The sequence below is a fragment of the Staurois parvus genome, unplaced genomic scaffold, assembly GCF_062004578.1.
Source record: "Staurois parvus isolate SC_StPar_1 unplaced genomic scaffold, SC_StPar_1.0 ptg000401l, whole genome shotgun sequence".
In the NCBI taxonomy this organism is placed as follows: domain Eukaryota; kingdom Metazoa; phylum Chordata; class Amphibia; order Anura; family Ranidae; genus Staurois; species Staurois parvus.
The window spans coordinates 1,244,657-1,267,011 of NW_028318197.1; the positions used below are offsets into that span (position 1 = coordinate 1,244,657).

General features: G+C 39.0%; 1 protein-coding gene across 4 annotated transcripts in view; it reads right to left on the bottom strand.

Annotated features, from left to right (window-relative positions):
* The window catches only part of LOC149455266 (sodium/calcium exchanger 1), a 439,670-nt gene that overhangs the window by 396,749 nt on the left and 20,566 nt on the right, over positions 1-22,355 (bottom strand). For all 4 annotated transcript variants that reach the window (XM_089686501.1, XM_089686497.1, XM_089686499.1 and 1 more), the window contains exon 2: positions 5,598-7,434. In XM_089686501.1, the coding sequence (XP_089542627.1) occupies positions 5,598-7,399 (1,802 nt within the window). In that variant the 5' untranslated portion in view covers positions 7,400-7,434. The remainder of the gene's footprint in view (positions 1-5,597; positions 7,435-22,355) is intronic.

Genomic DNA, 22,355 nt, shown 5'->3' on the forward strand with positions numbered 1-22,355 from the left:
CAAGTATTTAGTATTGCAGTCTAGGTGAGGGGAGTGAGAGTTGACTGCTCACTACAAGGATAGTTTTTTGCAATTCCCAGAGTTGGGATTTAAATATTGAAAATGAGTGAATCATAATGACAGGAAACTGAAATAAGGAAAAGTATCCTGGAAACTGAGTTGCCTTGAGGTTTATTAGATGAACATTAGAAATATTTCAGTTGGTCTTCATGCAAATATAGAAATCACTGTTTGGTGTAATGGAAAAAAAATGTACAACTATTCTGATTTTTTTAGAACAAAAATTTATTAGCAGCAAAAATAAGAAAAAACAGGGAGAGAAACAAGTCTGGAATGTTGTAAAGACTTTTCAAGTGTGTGCCAATATTGTCTTCATAATATCTTTTTTGACTTGTGTGGTCTGCGCAAACAACAAACCTCAATATTTTGACTGTAACAAATAGTCTTTGTCCTGTTGTGAAAAACTGTCAGCATCTGGGTAGACATTGCCATTACTCAAGGTCTTCATGACAGTTTTCCCAATTAGGGGTTTATGTTGAAACATTTCAGATAACATCTAGCAGCCCACTGCAGATGCTCCAATATGATCCCCCATCCACCTGCTACAAGATGCTAAATCATCTACTGCTGCAGTAACTGAGCTCTGTTTATTGACTGATGGGAAAAGCTCTAATTTATACCAATTTGTTAGATACTCTACAGATTTCTGCTGTCTGTCAGCAGTTATAAACACACAGGCTTTTACTGATGAAAGAAGAACTACTATTATAAAGAATGCGGAGGCCACAAGTTCAAACCCCGACCTGGACCTTATGAGTTCTAAACAATGCATAAGGAATGACAAAGCACAAAGTCTCTGAGATTGAGATAAAGTACTGATATTTTGCAACTTTTCAGAGCTATACCTATAGCAGGTCTTCAGAGGCCTCACTGCAAACAGCAATAGTGTGCTACAGCCCCCATTCTGCTACATTATAATATTGTTTGATGCATGCAATGATGTCATCATACTGTCATCATGTATTATGTATGTATATATTCAGTCTTATCTGATTCTCAGGAATTCTATGGACCAGCTCTTTGGCACTATTCCTGATTTCCCTAAAAACCATTTCCATTTAATTTTCTTGGCAATCTTGTTTAGGTAAGTCGTCAGTCGTTGTTCCTCAATTCCACTCTCCCCCCTCCTAACTGTTCATCTTGGGGCTGGCATGCAGAATGTGATAACACATGTGCATAGCACATATTATGGTTGATTTTATGGTTGATTTTGATAGAAGCCAATCAACATAACCAGCATGTTTTTTGAGAGTAGGAGAAATTATCCACGGAAAATCAATACATACATAGGGAACTTTCATCATACATTCCCCCAAAATAACATCTGGCACTCCCGCCATTGACAGTTATACACTCCCCCTATCGCCAGTGCCAGAACTTGGTTTGGTCACATCATTACTGAGAGTCATAGCCAAATCCATACTTCTATCTGATCAACCTGTGGTATAACCAAGGGCAGAAAGCATTAGATGAACAGCAATCAGCATCAATTAGTGATGCACACATTTGTGGTGACTACTTGCTTTATCCTGTTTGCCTTATAGAATGCTGCAATAATGATTCAGAGGCCTGCATTTACCATCATGAGCTTCTGCAAAATATTAGTGTTGTCTGCACAATATAAACAAAAAAAGTGCAAATTTCCTCATGTCAATGTGTGTGCTATTAAAACAGTTTTAAAGCATATACAGAAAAAGGGTCTCCCAATCATTATTCTAAGGAATGTCTTCGATTTTTTGGATATTACTTTACATAATAAGTGAAAAAACTCAGATTCAATTAACCATAACAAAGCTCTGATTCCAATCACACTCCATGTCCATTAAATGCTTTCTTGGAGTTCACCTATAATTTGGAAATCCAGCCAAAACAGTTTCTCATAGGATTGGATAAAATGAGAAAGAATTAAACTTCCTGCCTCAACTCACAAGTCTGGTAAATCTCCCTATAAGGGTCAGACAACAATAAAGGACATTTTGAGCGATTCCTACTCCTGTAGTGTCCCAGTTGGAGAGATCTCCCTTCTCTTCCTGTCTCCGTGTCTAAAGAAAACCTGAAATGGGAGAAACATGCAGAAGGCCATTGCTGATGACATTTTCAAAACACTTGTTTCTTGGCTGTTATTTGTTTCATTATCCACTGACCTAGAACAAGCATGCAGAAAATTAATTCAATACTCTTACTCAACTTACTTCTTCTGGGTCAGCGACTCCAGTATTGGAGCCACCAGGGCAACATGGCAGGCAAGCAGGCAGGCAGGCAAACGGCAGAAGAGAGGTTAGCATTGACAACCCCTGTGCTTCTCTTGGCAGAGATTTCTTAAATGTGAAATCTCCCCAACCAAGGTCCAGGACAGTGATAAAAAACCATAATAGGTTCTAACGCTTCCACGCCTTAGCCAAAACAAACACCTTTTGGCTGATGTTCCACCTTAAATACTCACCTACAAAATGTAATGAGTAGTGTTTTCTAAGCCCCTTTTACTTGCACCTTCATTTTTGAGTGCCTCAAAAAACATCCAAAAGCTTTTTGCAATGAATGCCACGAACAAACTGAACACATCATGCTAAGCATTAACTACACTGTGTTGTGAATATAATATTCCCTTTTATATTGCGTAAGAAATGGCTTTTAATAAATAATAATATTTCAAATTCCAGCTCTAAGCAACAGCATGGCAGCATATGCTCACTAACGAGAAAGAGATTAGAAACCCATTGCTGGTGCTTACAATTAGTATTTGACCTACAAGTGCTAAATGGTTTGTATGGGCAAGGGGACTCACTGTCAGCAAAAAGATCAAACCTGACGATATACCTTCACTACCTCTTTACACTATGAAAGATTCATTACCAGGTGTACAAGCTATAGCGCTCTGCATAGACTGCAGTCCCCACAGCTGTTTATTTCCATGCACTATACAAGATAAGCGTATTCTTGAATCCGCCAATATATAATGAAAAGGAACTGTTTTAGGCTATGTCTCTCATTTTATCTCTCATTTCTGCTCAATAAATATTTAAAGAGTGTCATATTTCTTTGTGCTGCAAATAGCACTAACGGTGACGGTAAAATTGCACAAGAAAAAATTACCTACAGACGAATCAATTCTAAAGCTAATCAGTGTGAGGAAAAACATATAAAAAGAGGTATTTACTGAAAATAGAACACGTTACTGAGATGGACAATCCTTCTAATCAAAAAACTAGGCACGCAGGTGGTTAAAGGCACAGGCAATGCAACTAGCAAGAAAGTGAATTATTGCATTATAAAGTGCACAAGTCCATTTTAGGATTTGAGCATCCTAGGGCATTCTTTCCTCCACATCAGGGGTGTCCAACCTTTTGACTTTTCTTGACAACTGTCTTGGGCGGCACATAAAATACACTAACAATAAGGATATCTCATGAGCAGAAAAAGTTGGGCAGATTACAAGTTAACGATCACTGACATAGATAATGTACCTATCTGAGTAATAAAACGTATTTTTTTTCTAATAATTTTTATTATAAAGGTAACAACATAAACCTAGTGTGATAATTGACACTGTTGTTGATAAACTAACGCATCAATATCTGGTCGATGGATGAAGTAGCAATTCTCAATGAATGAATAAATTGAAGGTGCTCATCAGATATTTTGTTTCCAATTTTTTCCTTCATGTGCTTCATCCATGAAAATAGTTGCTCACAAATATAGTTGCTGCCAAAATCTGATGACATGAATAACCCTTGCTTCACATCTGTGAGAGTGGTGCCGATGCGGGACCCGCACAATTACCCACACAGTGGAATTCGGGACCCACAGCCGAGTGCCATTAATTCTAATGGCACGCCACCTGCACTGGAAATACCTGGTTCCCTGGGGCCGCGATTTCCCAAGTAGTGCAGGGACTTCTCTGCGTGTCCCAGGGCATGGGAGTCCATTTAAATGAATGGGCTCTCGTGCCTGTGCAAATCGAAGAAGAGTGGAATATTTTTCTTTAGGAAGATGAAACTTATAAAAGTCCAGTAAATAGACACTGTCAAATTTTTCTTCAGTGTTCACTAAGCGTAAATGCATTTTTACAAAAAATTAAAAAAAAAATCAACATTTTTAAGTAAGTTTATGATTTTGTCTTTGGCTGTCTTGGGCCGCAGGTTGGACACCCCTGCACTACAGGGTAAAGCTACCCATATGCATATAGAATTTTTCTGTTCAACCTGAAGGATGGATGAATCTTCCAATGCAGCTATCATATTTTGCTTACCAGCCCTGCCCGCTGTCAAAATATGTAAACTGTGCCTGCATCTGACTGGATGCAGGTGCTGGTCAGACGACAATATTCCCCCCTTCTTCTTCAGTTTTCAGACTTGGGATGTCAGGTAGAAGGCAGCTGACAGGGTCATCCACTGAGCGAATTGAGGCTGGTTCATCAGCAAGCCACTGAAATTCGCTCTGTATATAGTCAGATTTACATCAAGGGTTACTTCACTCCCATTAGGCCACATAGGTTAGAAACTGATATATATGTATACAACCTGGCATGGCAATAAAAATCTGCTTAAAGTTCAAGATTACTCAATACCGCACGATTTTGAACCTTGAACAAGTAGATTTTATTACTGGTTCCCCTACTAACCCACATTAAATACACTCAGAATAGATTCTGAATTTGGATGCACCTATTAATTTCTTTATTGGCTTGTTCACACAACACCGATTTAGTATGCCTTGTAACTCACGCTGTGCTGCAGTTCACTGTTGGCACGCATTGCAGTACTTTCTTTTTTTCTCTCTTTTTCCCCCAACTCATTAATTATCTTATGTGTTGCAGCAAGCTGTGATGCATTATAGTGCACTAGAGCGCTCTGAACTGCAGACAAATACAGCTATTTTTTTTCTTCTGCATGTTGGTGTCAACTAAAGCTAAAAGACATAAGGCAAAATGCCTTGTTCTTGCATTGCCCAATGCTACTGGGGTGAACGAACCCTTAACTAGCTGATAATCTGGAAATTATATTTAACGGGTGGGGGGAGAGGGACATTGTCAACCCAGACTTTGCCTAGTGCAGTGCTGAGCACAAAACTCATTGCTCAATGTAAATAGGGCAAAGAAACCCCTTTAGTGAAATCCTGGCATTTTATGAAAAGCTGAAGGTCTGTCAAATGCTAAGCTCTATTGTATGAGACTTCTGAAGATGGTTCCTTCAACTTCAATCTAGAATAATGTTTCAGCATGAAAGAAACAAATGACTTCATTACATTATACGCAGTATGTTGGGATGAAAAAAAACCTATAAAACAGATTTCAGTAAACTGTTCTTTCACCTTAAAAGAATAATACAATAGTTCAATTCAACAAATATTTTTTCCCAAAAGAAAATGCATTTCAAATCCATTTGGTTAAACTTCATTTTTTACATTTGAATATAATTTTAACTTCAAACATATCCACACCTAATCTTAAAAGATTTGCTAGTATTGAAGTTAAACAAACAGTTATATTTCACATCATTAGAATTCTAAAATTAATTTAATTTGACTCTTGTACTTACACAATATCATCATTTTGGAACTCCAGCTGGCCACAGGTATCCTCAAAGTCTTCTCCACCACCTCTTGCAGTGCCCTCGATAGTTTTATAAGGTACAATAACAGTTCCTCGAGCTCCAGATGTTCTCAATACTTTCACCTCCATAGTGCCAATGCTCTCACTGATATGAGTAACTTGCTCCTCAAATGTAAAGATGCCTGCGTGATCATCATCAAATATAGTAACTGTGGCTGTAGAGGGTGATCCAAGGCATGCAAGAGATGCCACGTGATTAGATTCAAGGTTCACTTCTGCTGTCTCAGAATTAACTCGCACATTGCTGAGGTGGACCAGGAAGTTTTCATCTTCTTCAAAAATGTCATCATCAATAATGCCAACCCTGATCTCTTTCTGTGTCTCCCCAGGTTTGAAAACAACAGTCCCTTCAGTAAATTCATAATCGGAGCCTGCATTGGCAGTCCCATCTTCTGTTCTAAAATCTACAAATACTGTGTTGGTCAAATCACCACCTCGGCGAACAATGGTCAGAGCTACTGTACCACAGTTCTCCAAGCACTGGTAAGTGGACTGCTCAAAATACACCTTGCTGACAGGATCATTTTCCAGAGATTCATTGTTAACTTCGTGCATGCTGACTGCTTTCCTAGCTTGATCTGCTGCATGTCTCTTTAATATATTGCCAGCACCAGTCATCAAACGGGTGGCCTGGATGCGATAAAATGCTCTGCTTTTTTGCTGTTGACTTAAGACTTGATAGTTAGCCAACTCAATCAACTGTTCCATTTCCTTCTCAGGGTGTTTTTGCTTCAGCTCCTTTAGGATCCTTGCCATATCCCTCCTGGCTTCTTCATCATCTTGGTCCTTCTCATCAACTTCCAGAACTAATGAACCATCAAGGAAGTTTTCTGTGTGTGAGTTGAGAACCTTCCCATCCATCTCAATGTCTGCTTTGGATGATGGCCTATCGCCTTCTGTTTCAATGATCATTCCTCTTTGTTTTCCAGCACGATACCTTTTATAGACATACTTGTAAAACAACAACCTTCGGTCTGCAACCCAAGCAAACACTACACAAATTGGAAAAAAGAAAAAGGTGAGCAAACTTTCCCAGACTTCAACAACACCAGGTGAAAAGACGGACAAGATCATATATAGCCAAGTGTAGGCAAAAATGCTCCAAGCTGCAGTGACAAAAAAGACTCTGAGATGTTTTATCTTTCTTATTTCCCCATCAGGAACGACATAAACACAAAGAGCAATGATTATGAACATATTAAATGCAGCACTGCCTACGATGGTACTTGGACCAAGATCCCCAGCCTGAAAATTATGTCCACAGACTTCAATCACAGAAAGAAGAATTTCAGGAGCAGAGGAGCCAAGAGCCATAAGGGTCAAGTTAGAAACAGTCTCATTCCATATCCTTACTGTTGTCTTTGTGGTTTCGCCATTTGATTTCTTGATAGTTATCTCTTTTTCTTGTGATGTAATGACTTCAATAGAAGACATGAAGCGATCAGCAATAATAGATACCCCTAGGAACATGTAGACCATGGCAACAAAGTACACTGTAGCTCTTGCAATTTTATCACCGTACGATGGATTCTGAGGTTCCCAAATTGGTAAGATGACACCTTCCTTGCAAATATAGGAACCTTGGCAATTCCTAGAGACATTTCCTATCTCTGGAGCCTCTGTTGTTTCTTCATAATTTGTTCCCGCATGGCACAAAAGAGGCACAAGGGCAAGCAGGTAAAATTTTGCTGGAAAGGGAGATACGTTGCTTAATCCTAGCATGGTCATGGCTAAAACAGGTGTTCTTCCAAAAGTCTATAAATCTGAAATGACAACAAAAAACAAACAAACAGTAAATTAAACTGTTGCAGTACTCAGCTAATAAATATAAAAAAAATACCAAAAATAAATCCTGTGGATCTGTTGCCATTTATATAAAGCATAACATTTGAAAAATATTCAGTACCAAGTGTAGCAAGTGTTAAGGGATTCTAAAGGTTAAAATAAGAAAAAACCCAAACAAACATGTTTTGATTTGCACAGAGCAGCCCTCGATCCTTTTCTTTTTGGGTCCCCTGCAGGCAGTCCTGGCTTCTCCCCCCTGCCAAGTGCCCCCAATAGCAAGCCTCTTCGCACTCGAGTAGGCTCATTCCTGAACCGTGCTCCTGTGAATGGACCTTTTCATTGGCTCACTGGCTGTGACAGACAGCAGCAATGACGTGAATCAATGAGGAGAATGAGTCCTGGGACAGCCGCGGCTCTTGTGCATATCGCTGGATCGAGATGGGGCTCAGGTAAGTATAAGGGGGGGGGGCTGCAGGGGGAGTTGAATAGAATGCATGAAGGTAAGAAACGTTCTGCCTTTAGAACCACTTTAAGTTATCCAAACAGCTCTACGAGTACCTGTGACGAGACCTTCTTCATAACTAGTGGGCTTCATATTTGTTCCTCTTTTTAGTACTAGAAGCACATTAAGGTGACACTTGTTGTAGACTCTCTTGAATCCAATGTTTGGTCTTGATCCAAATCCAGATCTACATGCTGGAATTTTAGCATTCAACAGATCTCCGTGCGCTAGATGCTTGTGTTTCCCTACTGTGACCTGTGCCAACCCACCAACACTTCACTATTGTGTCCCTGCAGTTCTGAAAGGACACACTAGTTACATAATGGCCTTGTGAGTGGAGAGTCATAGGTATCTGACACACTCAGAAGTGTCAGATTCTGAAGATTCTAGTGGTGAATGTAGCTATGCAAGCCAACAAAAATTATATGTAATAGGGATGGTGCTGCTAGGTATTATTACTGAGACACATTCACCTTGACATTGCAGGGCAAAGTCACAGTGGGGGTTATTTACTAAAACTGCAAGGTGAGAAATCTGGTGCAGCTCTGCAGAGAAACCAATCAGCATCCACTTATGACATTTGAGGTGTTTTATTGTCAAAACTTAATTGAACAAGCTGAAGTTAGAAGCAGATTGGCTACCATGCATAGCTGCACCAGATTCTGAGTGCACCAGTTTTAAGTCCTCATGCACACTGGATGTTTTTACAGCTGCTGTTTTTAGCTTTTGACAATTTTTTCTACATCCAGCAACCCCCCCAGCATGTTATCCTATGTGTCCATGCACACATAGACTGTAAACAAACTTTTTTGGCAGGGGCACTTTTTTGGCTGGAAAAAAAACCCAGGACTAGTGGGTTTCTAGAGGATTTTTTTAGCTGTAAAAATGCTCTAATGCTGAAAAACGCGGTAAATCATGGAAAATCAGTGTTTTTGGATTTTTTTGACCCCCCCAAATTGTTTTTTTGGTAAAAAAAAAAACACGAAAAAACATGGCAAAACGCTGCTAAATGCTAATGCAAAAAAGCTAAAAAACACTGAAAAACTCACGTTTTTAAAGTGACTTTACACAGCTGACGTTACCAGCGTTATTAAAATGCCCCATGTGCATGGGGCCTAATGAAGCTCCCCAGTGTCCCTGCAAAGGGCTTCCTACCACCTCTCCCATATTCACCATGCCTGCATTCTCTCATCATCTCTTCCTCTGCTGCAACTGGCATTGAAATTACTGGTTCGGGAGATCAGGGGGAGTGTCAGCATTCCTTTGGTCATGTGACAGTTTTTAGGCTTAGTGATTGGATGCTAGGCTGAGGATTGTCACATCGGAGGAAGCCACATGCCCCCTATACCCTCAAGCGCCTGGTAGTGTTGTCACATAGGAAGCAGTGATGGAGGAACTCTGGCAAGGTGAATCAGGGGTGGAGGGCTTTTTGCAAAGACATTGTCACTTTGCCCTGCATTAGCAAGGTGACATTGTCTCTTTAGTAGCCTTTTCTTTTCTCTAGCAGTGTGTCTTTAAAATCCTTCATCGCATTCTAAACATATGTTTTCCTTCGCAAACACAACTGTTTCATTATCAATTGCCATTCAGTAAGGTTTTTGTAATAAAACAATGCACCTAATAATGATGATAGTGATCAGAACAATGAAGGATGACTGCTGGTTGGTTGTTATAGGTTACTGCATATTGCTTTTGGCCTTATTAAATAAACCTCCTTATCTACTTTTGACTATAAACCGCAATATACCAAAACAAACTAAAGCAATTATATTGTAATTGTTATCCACATTATTCAGCTTTAAAAATGTGTTTGATATTAGAAATGGCAAAATAACATAGAGAAATATTCTCACACTGACAACACAGTATTATTGGATTTTCCCATGTGTACATCCAAACAAGAAAAAAAGTGCTTCATTAAACATGCAGGCTAGAGAACCACAACTAAATATTGCGGTTTGAAAATATTACACAGCCAGAAAATGAATATGTGGTGTTTCAGTATTAATATTGCAAATCTAGCTATAACGTACCTGTTTATAAAAAGAAAAAGAACAAAACACCTAAAGCTTTACTCCAGTCAAGATAAAACCAATAGCTTATTAAGAGATAAAACAACAAAACCAGCCTTTTCTGGGAAATTCACTTTTACCCAGAGATTTCCCTGGCAGTAATTTTTACTGCTACTAGATGTCCTTAATCTGACGCTCAGCATCATTTATCCCACTTTCTCTTAGCCCAGGTCATCTTGAACCAACCAGGTCAGCCTGTGACAGAACAGTGAAAGGAGAAGCAGGACAGTAATGAGCTCACTTCTCTGTCACTCTGCTTTCTCCTCCTATCAGCATGCTTCTTTCTCAGCACTTAATGGCTCCTTGCACTGCTTCTTTCCCTCACACGCAAGCCCTGCTGTATAAGGATTGCAAGATGCTGATATTAGGTCAAATTCAAGTATTTACACTGCTTGCATTCAAACAAAAATATTGATTTATTATTGAATGTATAGCTGCAATAATATATAATTAGTTTTGTGTAATTAATTTGTGTTTTTTTTACATTTGCCTAGTTCAGCTTTAAAGTAGATGTAAACCCTAACTGAATGACTAAATCACAATGTATCTAATTTTTTCAATAAATTACTTGTTTTCTTTCTTTTTCATCCTTTGCTGCATATCAGTATTGCTGATCTCCTGAAGCTTCTATGTATCCATTTCCTGTCTACATACAAGACTGGAGATTGCATGGCATTTTTCAGGATAAGTTCCCTAATGGTGGTAAGAGTGGACCAGGGGCGGACTGACCATTTGGAAACTCAGGCACTGCCCGAGGGCCTGGGGTCAGTAGGGGGCCCCATGAGATGCCCCTGGTACCTTTTTCATGGGGTTTTTTGAGTTTGGGCAAGGACACAGGGGCCCCATGATCCCCTATTGCCCGGGGGCCCCATGAGTTGTCAGTCCGCCCCTGGAGTGGACCATTCTTGCAAATTAATGTGTGTTAGAAAGGTCAACACACATTAGTAGTCTGTTTTAGGAGGACCTTCAATCAAAAGTGAAAGTACAACTTATCACATTTCAAATATTTATTCTGGTAAAAACATATATGTCATCCACGAGTGGCACACCCCTTTTGATAACGTGCATGCGCACAAAACGCATCTAGGAGGAGCCGTACGCCATGACGTCACGCTGCCGGAGCCTCACGAAGGTCTGGTGGCCATCTTAGAAAGTGGCTGGTCAGTGTTATGCTTTGCAGCTCTGCTATTTTATTGATTTTCTCCATGTGGATGACATATATGTTTTTACCAGAATAAATATTTAATTACTACACTTTGGGCACCCTCTTTTTTGGCTGTGCATTGAGCTAAATAACTTTCAGGATCCCATTCGGAGAACGGCTGTAGGGCAGCTCCAGGTCCAGAAGAGGGAGTCTCCTTCCATGCTGCATATTTGATCCATCTTAAAGGGGGCTTCTGGCAGATCTTGCAACCATCATATAATTCTACTAATTGCGCATTTATTATGCACATCTGGTGAGTGCTCATTTTTTTACCATATCCGCTGCACAATCTGAATGAAGTATAATCACATGAAGTATAATCACATGAAATCACAACGGGATCTTCACGTAGCACCATTTTCTGACTGGTGTCAGATTTTCACCATTATATGAACTTTTTTTGTTTATTGACTTTTGTAGTTGCACGCAATATATTGTGCTTCTTATCATAACGAAGGACTTCATTTTTTGTATTTTTTGTATTTCTTTCTTTCTTTATTTCATTACGTTTATCACTAATTTTTTATCGCTGCACTTATTGATTCTACAGGCAGCTATCTAGTGCTGATGAGAAAATGGCGGCCCTTTAGATATCTTTCTGTGTCAATCCAAAAAATGCCAAGCCCTTCCTTTTCTCAGGTAATTAGGAAGTTTGGCCAATTTACTATGATACCAATAAACCTACCAGTATGTTATAGTTTATGGGGGAAAGCCAAAGAAAGAGTACACAAACATAATGTAGATGGTAAGTTTTATCTCCATTGTACCGTAACAAGGATAAAGAAACACAGTGCTCAGTCACTGTAGTACTACTACATTAAATGTTACTGCAGGGTTTGAACCTCGGTCATGTTTATCTGCCTGTTAGTGTCACCAATGTGATTTTTTATCCTCATTTGCTTGCTTCCCAAATGCATTCACAAACATCAATAAACAGCTGATGGTTCCAACTCTTTCCTACTCTATTTAAAAGTTCAAAAAAAGTCATGGCTGGATTTGGGCTATAATTAACGAGAAAGCACAGCCTAGATCTTACACTGATTTGGACTTTGTAGCACTTCTGCTGGTTCTTATTAAACAGAAATCACAGCAGGACAAATGTCCCAGGAAAGTCAAGACACAAACAGAGAACTTATGATTTCACATAACTTAAGGAGACACTAAAAAGTCCCTTCTGTTGCACTCAGCCTTCTCCAAATCTCCAAACTCCTTTTATTTCGTCTGGGGTCTGACTTCCTGTTAGAGGGTGGCTATGTTTGTTCTCCATGGTGCCACTCTATGTAGGAACGTAGCTAACCCTCTCTTGCTCGGTCCCTAGATGGAGTAGAGACTATGGACTATGAAAATGTAGCATGCATAGAGCAGTGCACATAACGCCAACTGACATGCACTGCTTGTTCCAAACAAACAGAAGTGAGTGGAAAGGTAGAGGTAAGGAGATCACAGAGGATGCTACAAAGAAGCAGAAAAATACAGCGAGAGCCAATTTAATGAAAAATTGATTACAGGGCCAATAAGTAGTGGATATGTATAGAATATTTTTGCAGACTAAGGCCAGCCATTAACGGTTCAAACTGTGTGTGGGCAGGCTGAATGTACAACTTCGATCAAACAATTTGGGTACAACCAGCTTGCCGGATTAATTTGCAGTCATCGCTAGTGGATGCTATAGCCGCTAGCAATAATCACTGTCTTTCCCTGCCACCTCTGCCACCCTGGGAGAAGACAATTGCTTGGCAGGAGGGATTCCCCTGTCAGCACTTTCTGTGTTAATGGATGAATCGTGCAAATTTCTTTCCTTCAACCCATGGTTGGAGGAAAGAAATTCTCACTGCCCATGGCCTACCTAAGGATTTAATTTAGTGTCATTTTAAATATATTCTTTTGTATCTAATTCTGGAAGGACACAATAGAGGTGTGGTGAAAGAGCAGAAGAGTATATTACCTCGAAAAATGTTGTAATAAAAATAACAATCATTCACTCGCCTATTACGTAACCTATAAAATGACATGCAGGCAATTACTACCAGGGCACTACCCTCTCCTCCCATTCCTAAGTATAGACATATCTTCTGATGTATTATGAATTATGGAAATTTTATCCAGTGAACTCCTACTACTATTAGGAAGTTTTAAATCTGCCACAAAGGGCAAACATTTTAATTTCAGCTGCTGTACAGCCAAAGCTTTCATCCACTCTCTACAGTAGTTTAAAAATATTATACAACGTAAGATACCTATAATGTATTCTAATATGCATGCCCATCACCCAGGCTTCAGGCCAAGTCACTAAAGACGTTCAAGGCATATATTTCCCAGATTAGAAGAAGCTTCCTTTTCTTGAACTTGATCTTTTATTTTATTTTCCATTAAACAAAGTCTCATATGAGGAAGGTCTTTGAATCCAATTTATATTATACACATGGAGTGTACATTTTTATACTAATTATTTTCTGTATTCATTTTTTAAAGGATCTTCACTCTCACCATGATGGACACCTTTAGTGGCCAATAGTGAGGCAGTAAGGGGCATATTTATAGCAGAGAATGGATATCACTATCTGCTTTACCCTGCAAAGTTACAGCACACCCCAGGTCTCATTTTATGACCCATTCATAAAATACAGACTGTGATGTGGAGCCTGCAGTGTTGGTGTGTTAAGGAGGTCTCTGTACTAAATGTTGAGAACTCTTTGATTGGTGGTGAAGCCAGTCACTTGATAGACTAGGTGATTGGGCTCTCCTCCTGTTTTTTTTGTTGTTGTCTTTGCATTTATTTTAAAAGAGATCTGTCTGCTTTAGAGATTTTGGGTACAACCAGCACATATATGTGTTTTTCTTTATGGAAAGCAGTGGCGTGGTCATGATAAGACCATGCCATTGAGTTATACAAGGGGCCCCAAATGTTTTTTTTTTCAGTAAGAGGATTGTTATTTTCTAAAATAGAATTGGGGTTATGTCATGCGCCCTGTTTTTGTGCATAGTGCAGTAGTGTATAAAAAGGTAGAATATTGACTACATACATATCATAAACAGCTTCTATCTTTCTAAAGCCCAGTTGCAAACATGTACGTAAATAGCTTTGGTGGGATGGGTAGTATGGGAGGTGACTAGCACCCTTTGGTGCTTACCATACAACTGTTGCCTTGGGGTATATAGATATTCTTAAATATCAATTCAGTTTTTTTTTTCATTAGCAAGAAATTTCTCAGCAATTGCAAATTTTTTTATTTTTTTTTGCGGCAATACTCATTTTCTCTCTGGTAGATTGACCTCTCTATGATCCATCACTGGTACTCTTCCGAATTGAATGATTCTGAGAGTATTAGAGACTGACCAGCCTGAGCTCACAGTACTTCTGTACATAATTATGCTCAGACATCACTATAAGCGCACCATTGTGAGCAGCACTAAGGACCGCCAATCGGGTGGTGCCTGAGAAAATTTGAAAGACTTGTGAGATGACATAAAAGAAACTTAAATTTAATGTACCGGTATTTAATTTTCAATGCAGGAGCTTCCAGTAGGGTAGTATGAGGACTGGGGTTGCCAAAACCTGGAGTTATGCTTCTCATTTACCATGCAAATGAACTGACACAACATGAATAATATAGGAGGAAGGTGTGTACAGTAGTTTGGGTGTCTGGATAGTTTTACAAACAGTTTCTGAGAAACATAATAAGAAGAAGTTGTAAAAAGTTGCATACAGCAGCAACAAGGAAATGTGGTTTCACTGCCGCATGATTGTGACTCAGCCGTCAAAATAAACAAGCGACTGGCTGCCTGGCATTGAATAGAATAGACCTGTTTGCTATCGAACATACAGACCAAGGCAAGATTCAAAAGACTATATGGGGATGCCTAAAATTGAAAGAGGGACTTGTATATGAAAACTGGAGGAAAGCAGTACCAAAATACATCAACCAATCCTTCTGCAGCTGAAAAAAACTGGAAAATGGAGCAGCTAACTGGTTACTAACAGAAACACTTCTTTCTCATTTCTTATTTTATCTGAAGCTTATTGTTTTCCTTTAAACTGAATCAGCTTCAACCTATCCATACACTCTACAGTTCTTGAGCATTCTATTACCTTTCGACAGGACCAATCTACCACTTTTGGAATCAATCATTTTCAATCATTTTCCAGATGAGTTGCCAAATGATTGAAATTGTTATAGAAACTGATGGAAGATACCTTCCAAATGACACTACAGTGGTCTTAATTGATTTACACCAAAATGTGATATGTTGGTCATTTGACAGTGGCCTACAATTGGAACTGTGAGTGTGTGGGGAAGGGGAGAAGCTCTAAAATCTTAAAGTGTTTGGACAACGTTAGATGAAACCTTCAAACTAACATATACAACAAACTTCTATAATGTCAGCATCTTGTTGGTAGCATCTTGTTTTTCAATGAGATGTACAGCAGCAGTTGTACTGGTGTTTATGGGATAATTAATAGCCATTTGTGACTACAGAAACAGTTGACTGCTGGACAGAGCTGCATTTTTCATAAGTGTTAGTCCAAACCACAGAACCAAATATGACCATAACTAAGCAAAGCTAAACATATACAGCACATATAGGAAAAAAGTGATTCACACTGTGCATTACTGAATTATTTGTTTTAGCTGGAATTCTTCATGAAATTCAAAATAACAGTAATGTGAAAAGGATCACTTATGTAATTTATCTGATCCTTACGTAATTTTTGTTTGGTAATAATAACACAAAAGAAGAAATTCCAGTTTAGCACAAGGTGTTCTTTAAGTGACAGCAATGCATTATGTAAATTAGCCATGTGTTTTATCTGAACTTTACACCATAACTCTTAGGCAAAGAGCAGTGTCATAACTTGTTAAACCAATAAAAATAAATTTTCAGAAAAAAAAAGTATGCTGGTCTTGAGTGAGAATATATTGAGACTTATACTCCAGTTTCTCTCACAAAGCCTACCAAAACTTCGTAAGTCGTAAAGAACTGGAGCCAAATCAAGAATTACATATGTAACACTACAAAAAGAAAAGAATTTTCAAACTGATCAGCACAACTCAGTAAGAAAAAAATAATTATGCAAAGATAATAGACACATACAGTACATGACTGAGCAAAGTTTGAGAAACCCAAGGTCAAGATTTACGGATTCCTAGAGAGACCTTGACCAAGACTCACATGTCAGTAAGTTCTCTGCAGAACAGAGGACTGCCCACCACCACCACAGGGAGAATAGCCAGAGGACCCCAGGACCTCATATTGCCGGTCATAGTACCAATTGATCTAAAGTGGAATTACACTGTATCTGAGCACCACAAACCAAAAGCGCTATTTTATTCACTTTTACCATTCAAAGCAAACTCCCCCATCCACCTAGGTCTCCATGCTTTATTTTGCGGAAAAGGTAAAGGATTGATATTCATGTTGAACAATATCACCTTAGCATACATATTTCTGTGCTATGTAGTTACCAACATACATTTATCCAATGGGGACAGCTACTGGCCTTGAAAATCCAACCAACCAACTATTCCCAAGATTAATCAGTGAGAGGTGTCACGGGGACCCATATATATAGTACATTGTATGTCTATTTTATCCTCCTTGGACATTATAATTAACCCATGAACAGTTTCCTCAATCTCAGCTCTGTATCTCTGTAGTTCTTTCAGGATTGTTTCTCTCCTTACTTATATGATATCTGAATTTTTGTGCACTTTTTATTTAGACATCATTGCCTTTCTGTTCAATTTTTTTTTATAAAGGTTTGGATGGCAGATTTTGGGATTTTTTATTGCAATTTGTTTTATTGTCCTTTCAGGAAAAGGTAGGGGAAGTTAGAACCCCTATTAGGAGTGTATTTCAGTCTGTGCCCCTGCTGGGGAGCATCATCCTCTCTGTAATGAAGACAGAATGAGAGAAAGTGCACAATTATGAGATTTTTTAAAGCTAACCTTCAATCAAAAGTGAAAGTACCCCTTATCCTCCTTCCCAGGGAGTGTGCACCTTTTTTAACAGGTACCCACCTCACTTCCTCAATTCTTGCCTAGGCAAGAATGATGTTTGCATGGGTACCCCCTCCCCCCTTCCCAGCTTCCTAGGACACATCATACATCCCAGGGGGTTGCCGGACCAGACCCATAGCACTGCCAGTGTCTCATGCATGCACAGTTGGGAGGCAGCTGTAAGACACTAGGAAGTCACAGATGACTCCCACAGCCAAGATGGCGCCACCAGAGAATGGAAGCCTGGCAATCATTCAGAGAGGTGGATTCCAAGAGCTTTTAAATGTTTGTTTCCTAAAAGTCTGCAGCTACAGTATGTGTAGCTGCTGACTTTTAATTTTTTCTCTTAAGCTAGATTAAAGTTCCTCTTTAAGAGAGGATTTCCTTTTCTTATGAGAATATTCTCTAACTTATTGTTAAGTCTCAAGACACAGTGTGAAGAAAAAACTCCCCAAAGGGACACAGACCGAAAAGATATCTAACAGGTTAAAATCCAGAGCTAAAAAAGTATTTATGGTTTCAGATATACCTCAAGTGTTTATTTCGAGGAGTGGGGTGGTTAAGTGTCAGATTCAGCCACAGAGCTAGGCTAAAGTTAGGGAATACGCTAGTTTTTCTTTTTTTTATAGTTTAGTGCTGAAACCACCTTATTGCAGTACTAGGTTCCTGATTTCAAAGTCTATTTTTAAAAATATGTTGAACATTCTTAGGAAAAAGAATGTTCTAAGAAAGTTTGTTCATTTTTCTAATCATTAGTGGCCAAATTGATGTTTGTTTTCGAGCGAAGTGACGAGAAAATTCGAAAGAGCAGGATAGAATTATTTTCTCAAAATAATTAATTTCCTACAGTGTATGTGGTTTTCATTCAGAAAAGTCCATTCATTCAAAAATCAAATGTTAAAGGCAAACAAAATATTTTGAATGACATTCGAATGTTCTGAAAATGTTCTGAGAATTTTCATACAAATTTTCCTTCGGCTTTTCCTAAGAATTCTATTTCTAAATTCTATCCATCTATGGCCATTTTTAGAATTAAACTTAATTTCAATTTATACATAATCTACCATATCAGACCTCATGTGCTAAAAAGTTTGTAAAATAAACTGTCTGTGTTGAATGTGTTTCCAGAAAAGCCAGTCGCATTTTTAATTATCTTATGTGACTTACGTTAGAAGAAACAGAGACAGAAACTGGTTGTTGTTGGCAACGCAAATAATTTCAGATGTTTTGTACAGAAGGTCTAATGACCTCCAAAAATGGCACTGCCACAATACTATAAAAGCTAGAATAAACAATACAAAGAAAGGCATGACATTTTAACCCAGCAACTTTGTAAACTGCTTAATCTTAAAAAATGTTATTATAAAAAGGGAGTCCCTGTGTTTGGTCTCCTAGCTGTGATTTATTGTAAGAATGTCTGTTTTTTCTGCACAAGGAGTCAGAAGTATGCTCACAAAATATACTCAAGCCTGTTGCACAGCAACTAATCTTACATCCTTGGGGCTGCAAAAAGAAATATGTATCTTCCTCTTGTCTCTTTCCTTTTACAAACTGTGCCAGACTCAAATTCATCCCATGTTAAGTCACCCTCCCCATCTGCTGCATACACTTCCATTGGCAAGCTTTCCAAGCTCTAACTGTATATCTCACACAATTACACAAAGCGGCTGCAGAGAATGGATTTAAGCACCAAGTACACTGAAATCCATAAGGTTTTTAGTCTTCTATGAACAGAGCTATTTAAATTATAAGACATTTTTTTTTAAAACCACAAGTGGTCTGTCTCTTTGTTCCATTATAGAACTGAGTAGAGAGAATTAAACTTGCTTAACCCCTTGATGCCGACGTAACACAATATGCGACCTCACAGAATTGGGCTTTTTTTCCCTGGGGCCACATATTTGCGTACTTGTCTTTCTGTTGGGAGCGCGCTCCCAGCGCAAAGACCGCAATGTCACTGAGAGCACCGGGTCCTGTTCTAACAATCGGGACCCGGGACTCCCAAATCCAGGTCACATGATCACTGTGATAGCCTCTGATTAGCTATCACAGTGATCAGTCACTGTACAGTCCAGCCCCCTTGGTTTTTTTTTCTCTCTATGAATGGAGGAGAGAGATACATTGTATCCTTCCAACTCCTGGCATGGAGGGGGAAAAAATTTTGTAAAAAAAAAAAGAAAAAGATAAATAAATATTAAAAATAAAATACAAAATAAAGAAAAATACCTAGATCAAGGTTTGATCTAGTTCAGTGCCAGGGGTAGTCTTTGGGTCAAGGTCAGGGTCAAAGGTCAAATGGTCAAATTGGTATCAGTCAGTTAGTGTCAGTGTGTTTTAGGTAAAAAAAAAAGACACAAACAGAATGCACACTATTATTTCAGGGCTGTACTACAGGTACAAACAACAAATAATGCATATATGGTATCACTGCGATTGTCAAGAGCTGGAGAATTTATTTCGGGTTGTCTTTGATGGTAGTTTATGGTAGTAACAAGAAACACACAGCTAAATAAAAAATTTTTTTTTTTTTTTACTATTTTGGGCCAGTTTTTCTTTGATAATAAAAAAAAATCAGATATCCATTACCATTTACAACCAAATGAAAGCCCAATCTGTCCTGAAAAAAAAACGTGGTATAATTCACCTGGATGTAGTTGTGATGATATGTACAGTTTTACTGCCACATGTCAACGTTGCAAAATTGAGCTTAGGCATTTAGATTTGTTTCACCATTAGGCATGAAGGGGTTAAAGCAGAACTCAACTGTATCTGAGCACCATAAACTGAAAGCGTTATTTAAAGCAGAGCTCCAGTCACAATTAATTAAAAAAAAAAAAGTCAGCAGCTGCAAAAACTGTAGCTGCTGTCCCCTGATCCTACAGTGTCCTCACCACAGCCGATTTCACTGGCCATCCTCTCTCCCTGGCACTGACATCTTCAGTGTGGGCACCTGGCTGTTACAGCTTGCGGCTTCACAACCGGGTGCCCACTGCGCATGCACGATTAGCGCTGTGCTTTCTGAATGGTGCTGTAGTCTTCTGGGACCTGTCACATGTCCCTGAAGACTACGGGAGGGGGGAGGAGAACAACTTCCACTTCTGATCGCCTAGACGATCGCAGCAGAAGTGGGAGCGGGTACCTGTCAAAATCAGGTACCCACTCCCCAAAGGTGCCAATCCTTAATGGAGAGCAGGGAACGAGACCTTAAAGCAGAACTTTCCCTTTTGGGTGGGAACACAATTATGATATTTTTTAAAGCTGACCTTCGATCAAAAGTGAAAGTACCCCTTATCCTCCCTCCCAGGGAGTGTGCACCTTTTTTAACAGGTACCCACCCCACTTCCTCAATTCTTGCCTAGGCAAGAATGATGTCTGCTTGTGTACCCCCCCCCCCTTCCCAGATTCCTAGGATACATCATACATCCCAGGGGGTTGCAGGACCAGACCCATATCACTGCAAGTCTCTCATTTTTAATATTCACAGCAAGCTCGCCCATCCATGTCTTTATACTTTATTTTGTTGAAAAATCACTTTGAAAAACACCCCCCCCCCCAGCATTTTGACCATCTTTAGTAAGGGCAGATGATTCATTTAGCATGTACTTCTTGGAATCTATCTGCCCTTAGCTCAGGCATGCAGACAAGAGGGTGTGCTTAGCTGAGAAAGCCCCTCCTCCAGAAAAGAAATATTCTCATGAAGACTCCTTGGATGTACGACATCATTTTGGCCTAGGCCCCAAACCAGGAAGCAAATGTAAAAAAAAAGTTTAAAACAAATAAATATAATATACCTTCCTCTCTATTTACTAATGCTAACAGAATAAGAGATGGTTCACACCAGCCACTGTCTTGCAACGCATACAGACATTTCATAAAGTGAATTTGCCGGCCACGCGATGCAAAGTAGTGGATTGCCTAACACTGCATTGAGAAAAAGTTCTGAATGCAGTACAATGCGGTGGTGTGACCCAGGCACATAGAAGACAAAGCATTTTTCCCTGTCATGCGGTGTGACTGCACTGGAATGAGATGTCTGTATGATATCTCAATAAGGTTTGTTTAAAAAAAAAAGAAAAAGTGCAATGCACTGAGCTCAGCGTATCATCACTGCACTGATCTTCATTTTTATAGATTAGTGCAGGCAGATTTTGTGAACGTGTCTCTAAAAGAGGTGCAGAATGCACCCAATTCATGTACCTGTCTAGAACTTGTACTTGAATTTTGCGCATGCGGCACAACTTTTTGAATACATTCAAGACACTGTTGCAAAACCTGTCTGCACCAGTTTCTCTCTCTGAATGCCAAAAGAGAGCTGGTCTTAGTTCCACTTTTGTAAGATACAAAGTGTTCGTATTTCATTTTGGAATGATTATTTTAAATTTGGTGCATTCATTGCACCACAACGTAAAAGTGGCACATTTTAGAATTACCGGAAAGTGGTGAGAATCGCTATCAGAGCTAAAAGTGTCATAAATGTTTCATGAATTTAGTGCAATACATTAACAAGATGGATCAATGCCAGAAAAGTGGTGCAGCAGCTTTATTGAATTCCCCCCCGGAGTGTCCAAAGAAACCAACACACACAAAGCGGGTAAAACACAGCCTCAGGACTGTCAACCAGACTACACCATTGAGCTAAATCGGAATGGGAATCCACAGACCTGAGTTTGATGTGAACTTTAAACATGTCAAATTTACAAACACCCATAAAACTATATGCCAATGTTGTGTCAGTTGGTATAGAAATCTAGTATAACAGTATAACATGATAAAATGTTTTAGGCTCTGGTCACACCTAAGCAGTTTGCTTTTCGCAGTTTGTTTTGCATTTTTGTACACGTTTTTGGTGCATTATTGATGTGTTTTTGACACGTTTTTACTGTGTTTTGCATTTTGTTCACTTTTTTTTTTCAGTTAATTTTTTTTTTGTTGCTGGACAGAATGAAAATGCAAAACGCAGCAAAAACACACTACCATGCATTTCAGCAGATTCTCCATTGAAATCTATTGCAGAAAAAACGCTGCTTTTTGCTTTTAAAACCTTTCCAAAAGTGCAGTAGCTCAAAAAAGCATAGATGTAAACATGTTTCATAGGAAAAGTGCAGCGCTTTCACAAATTATG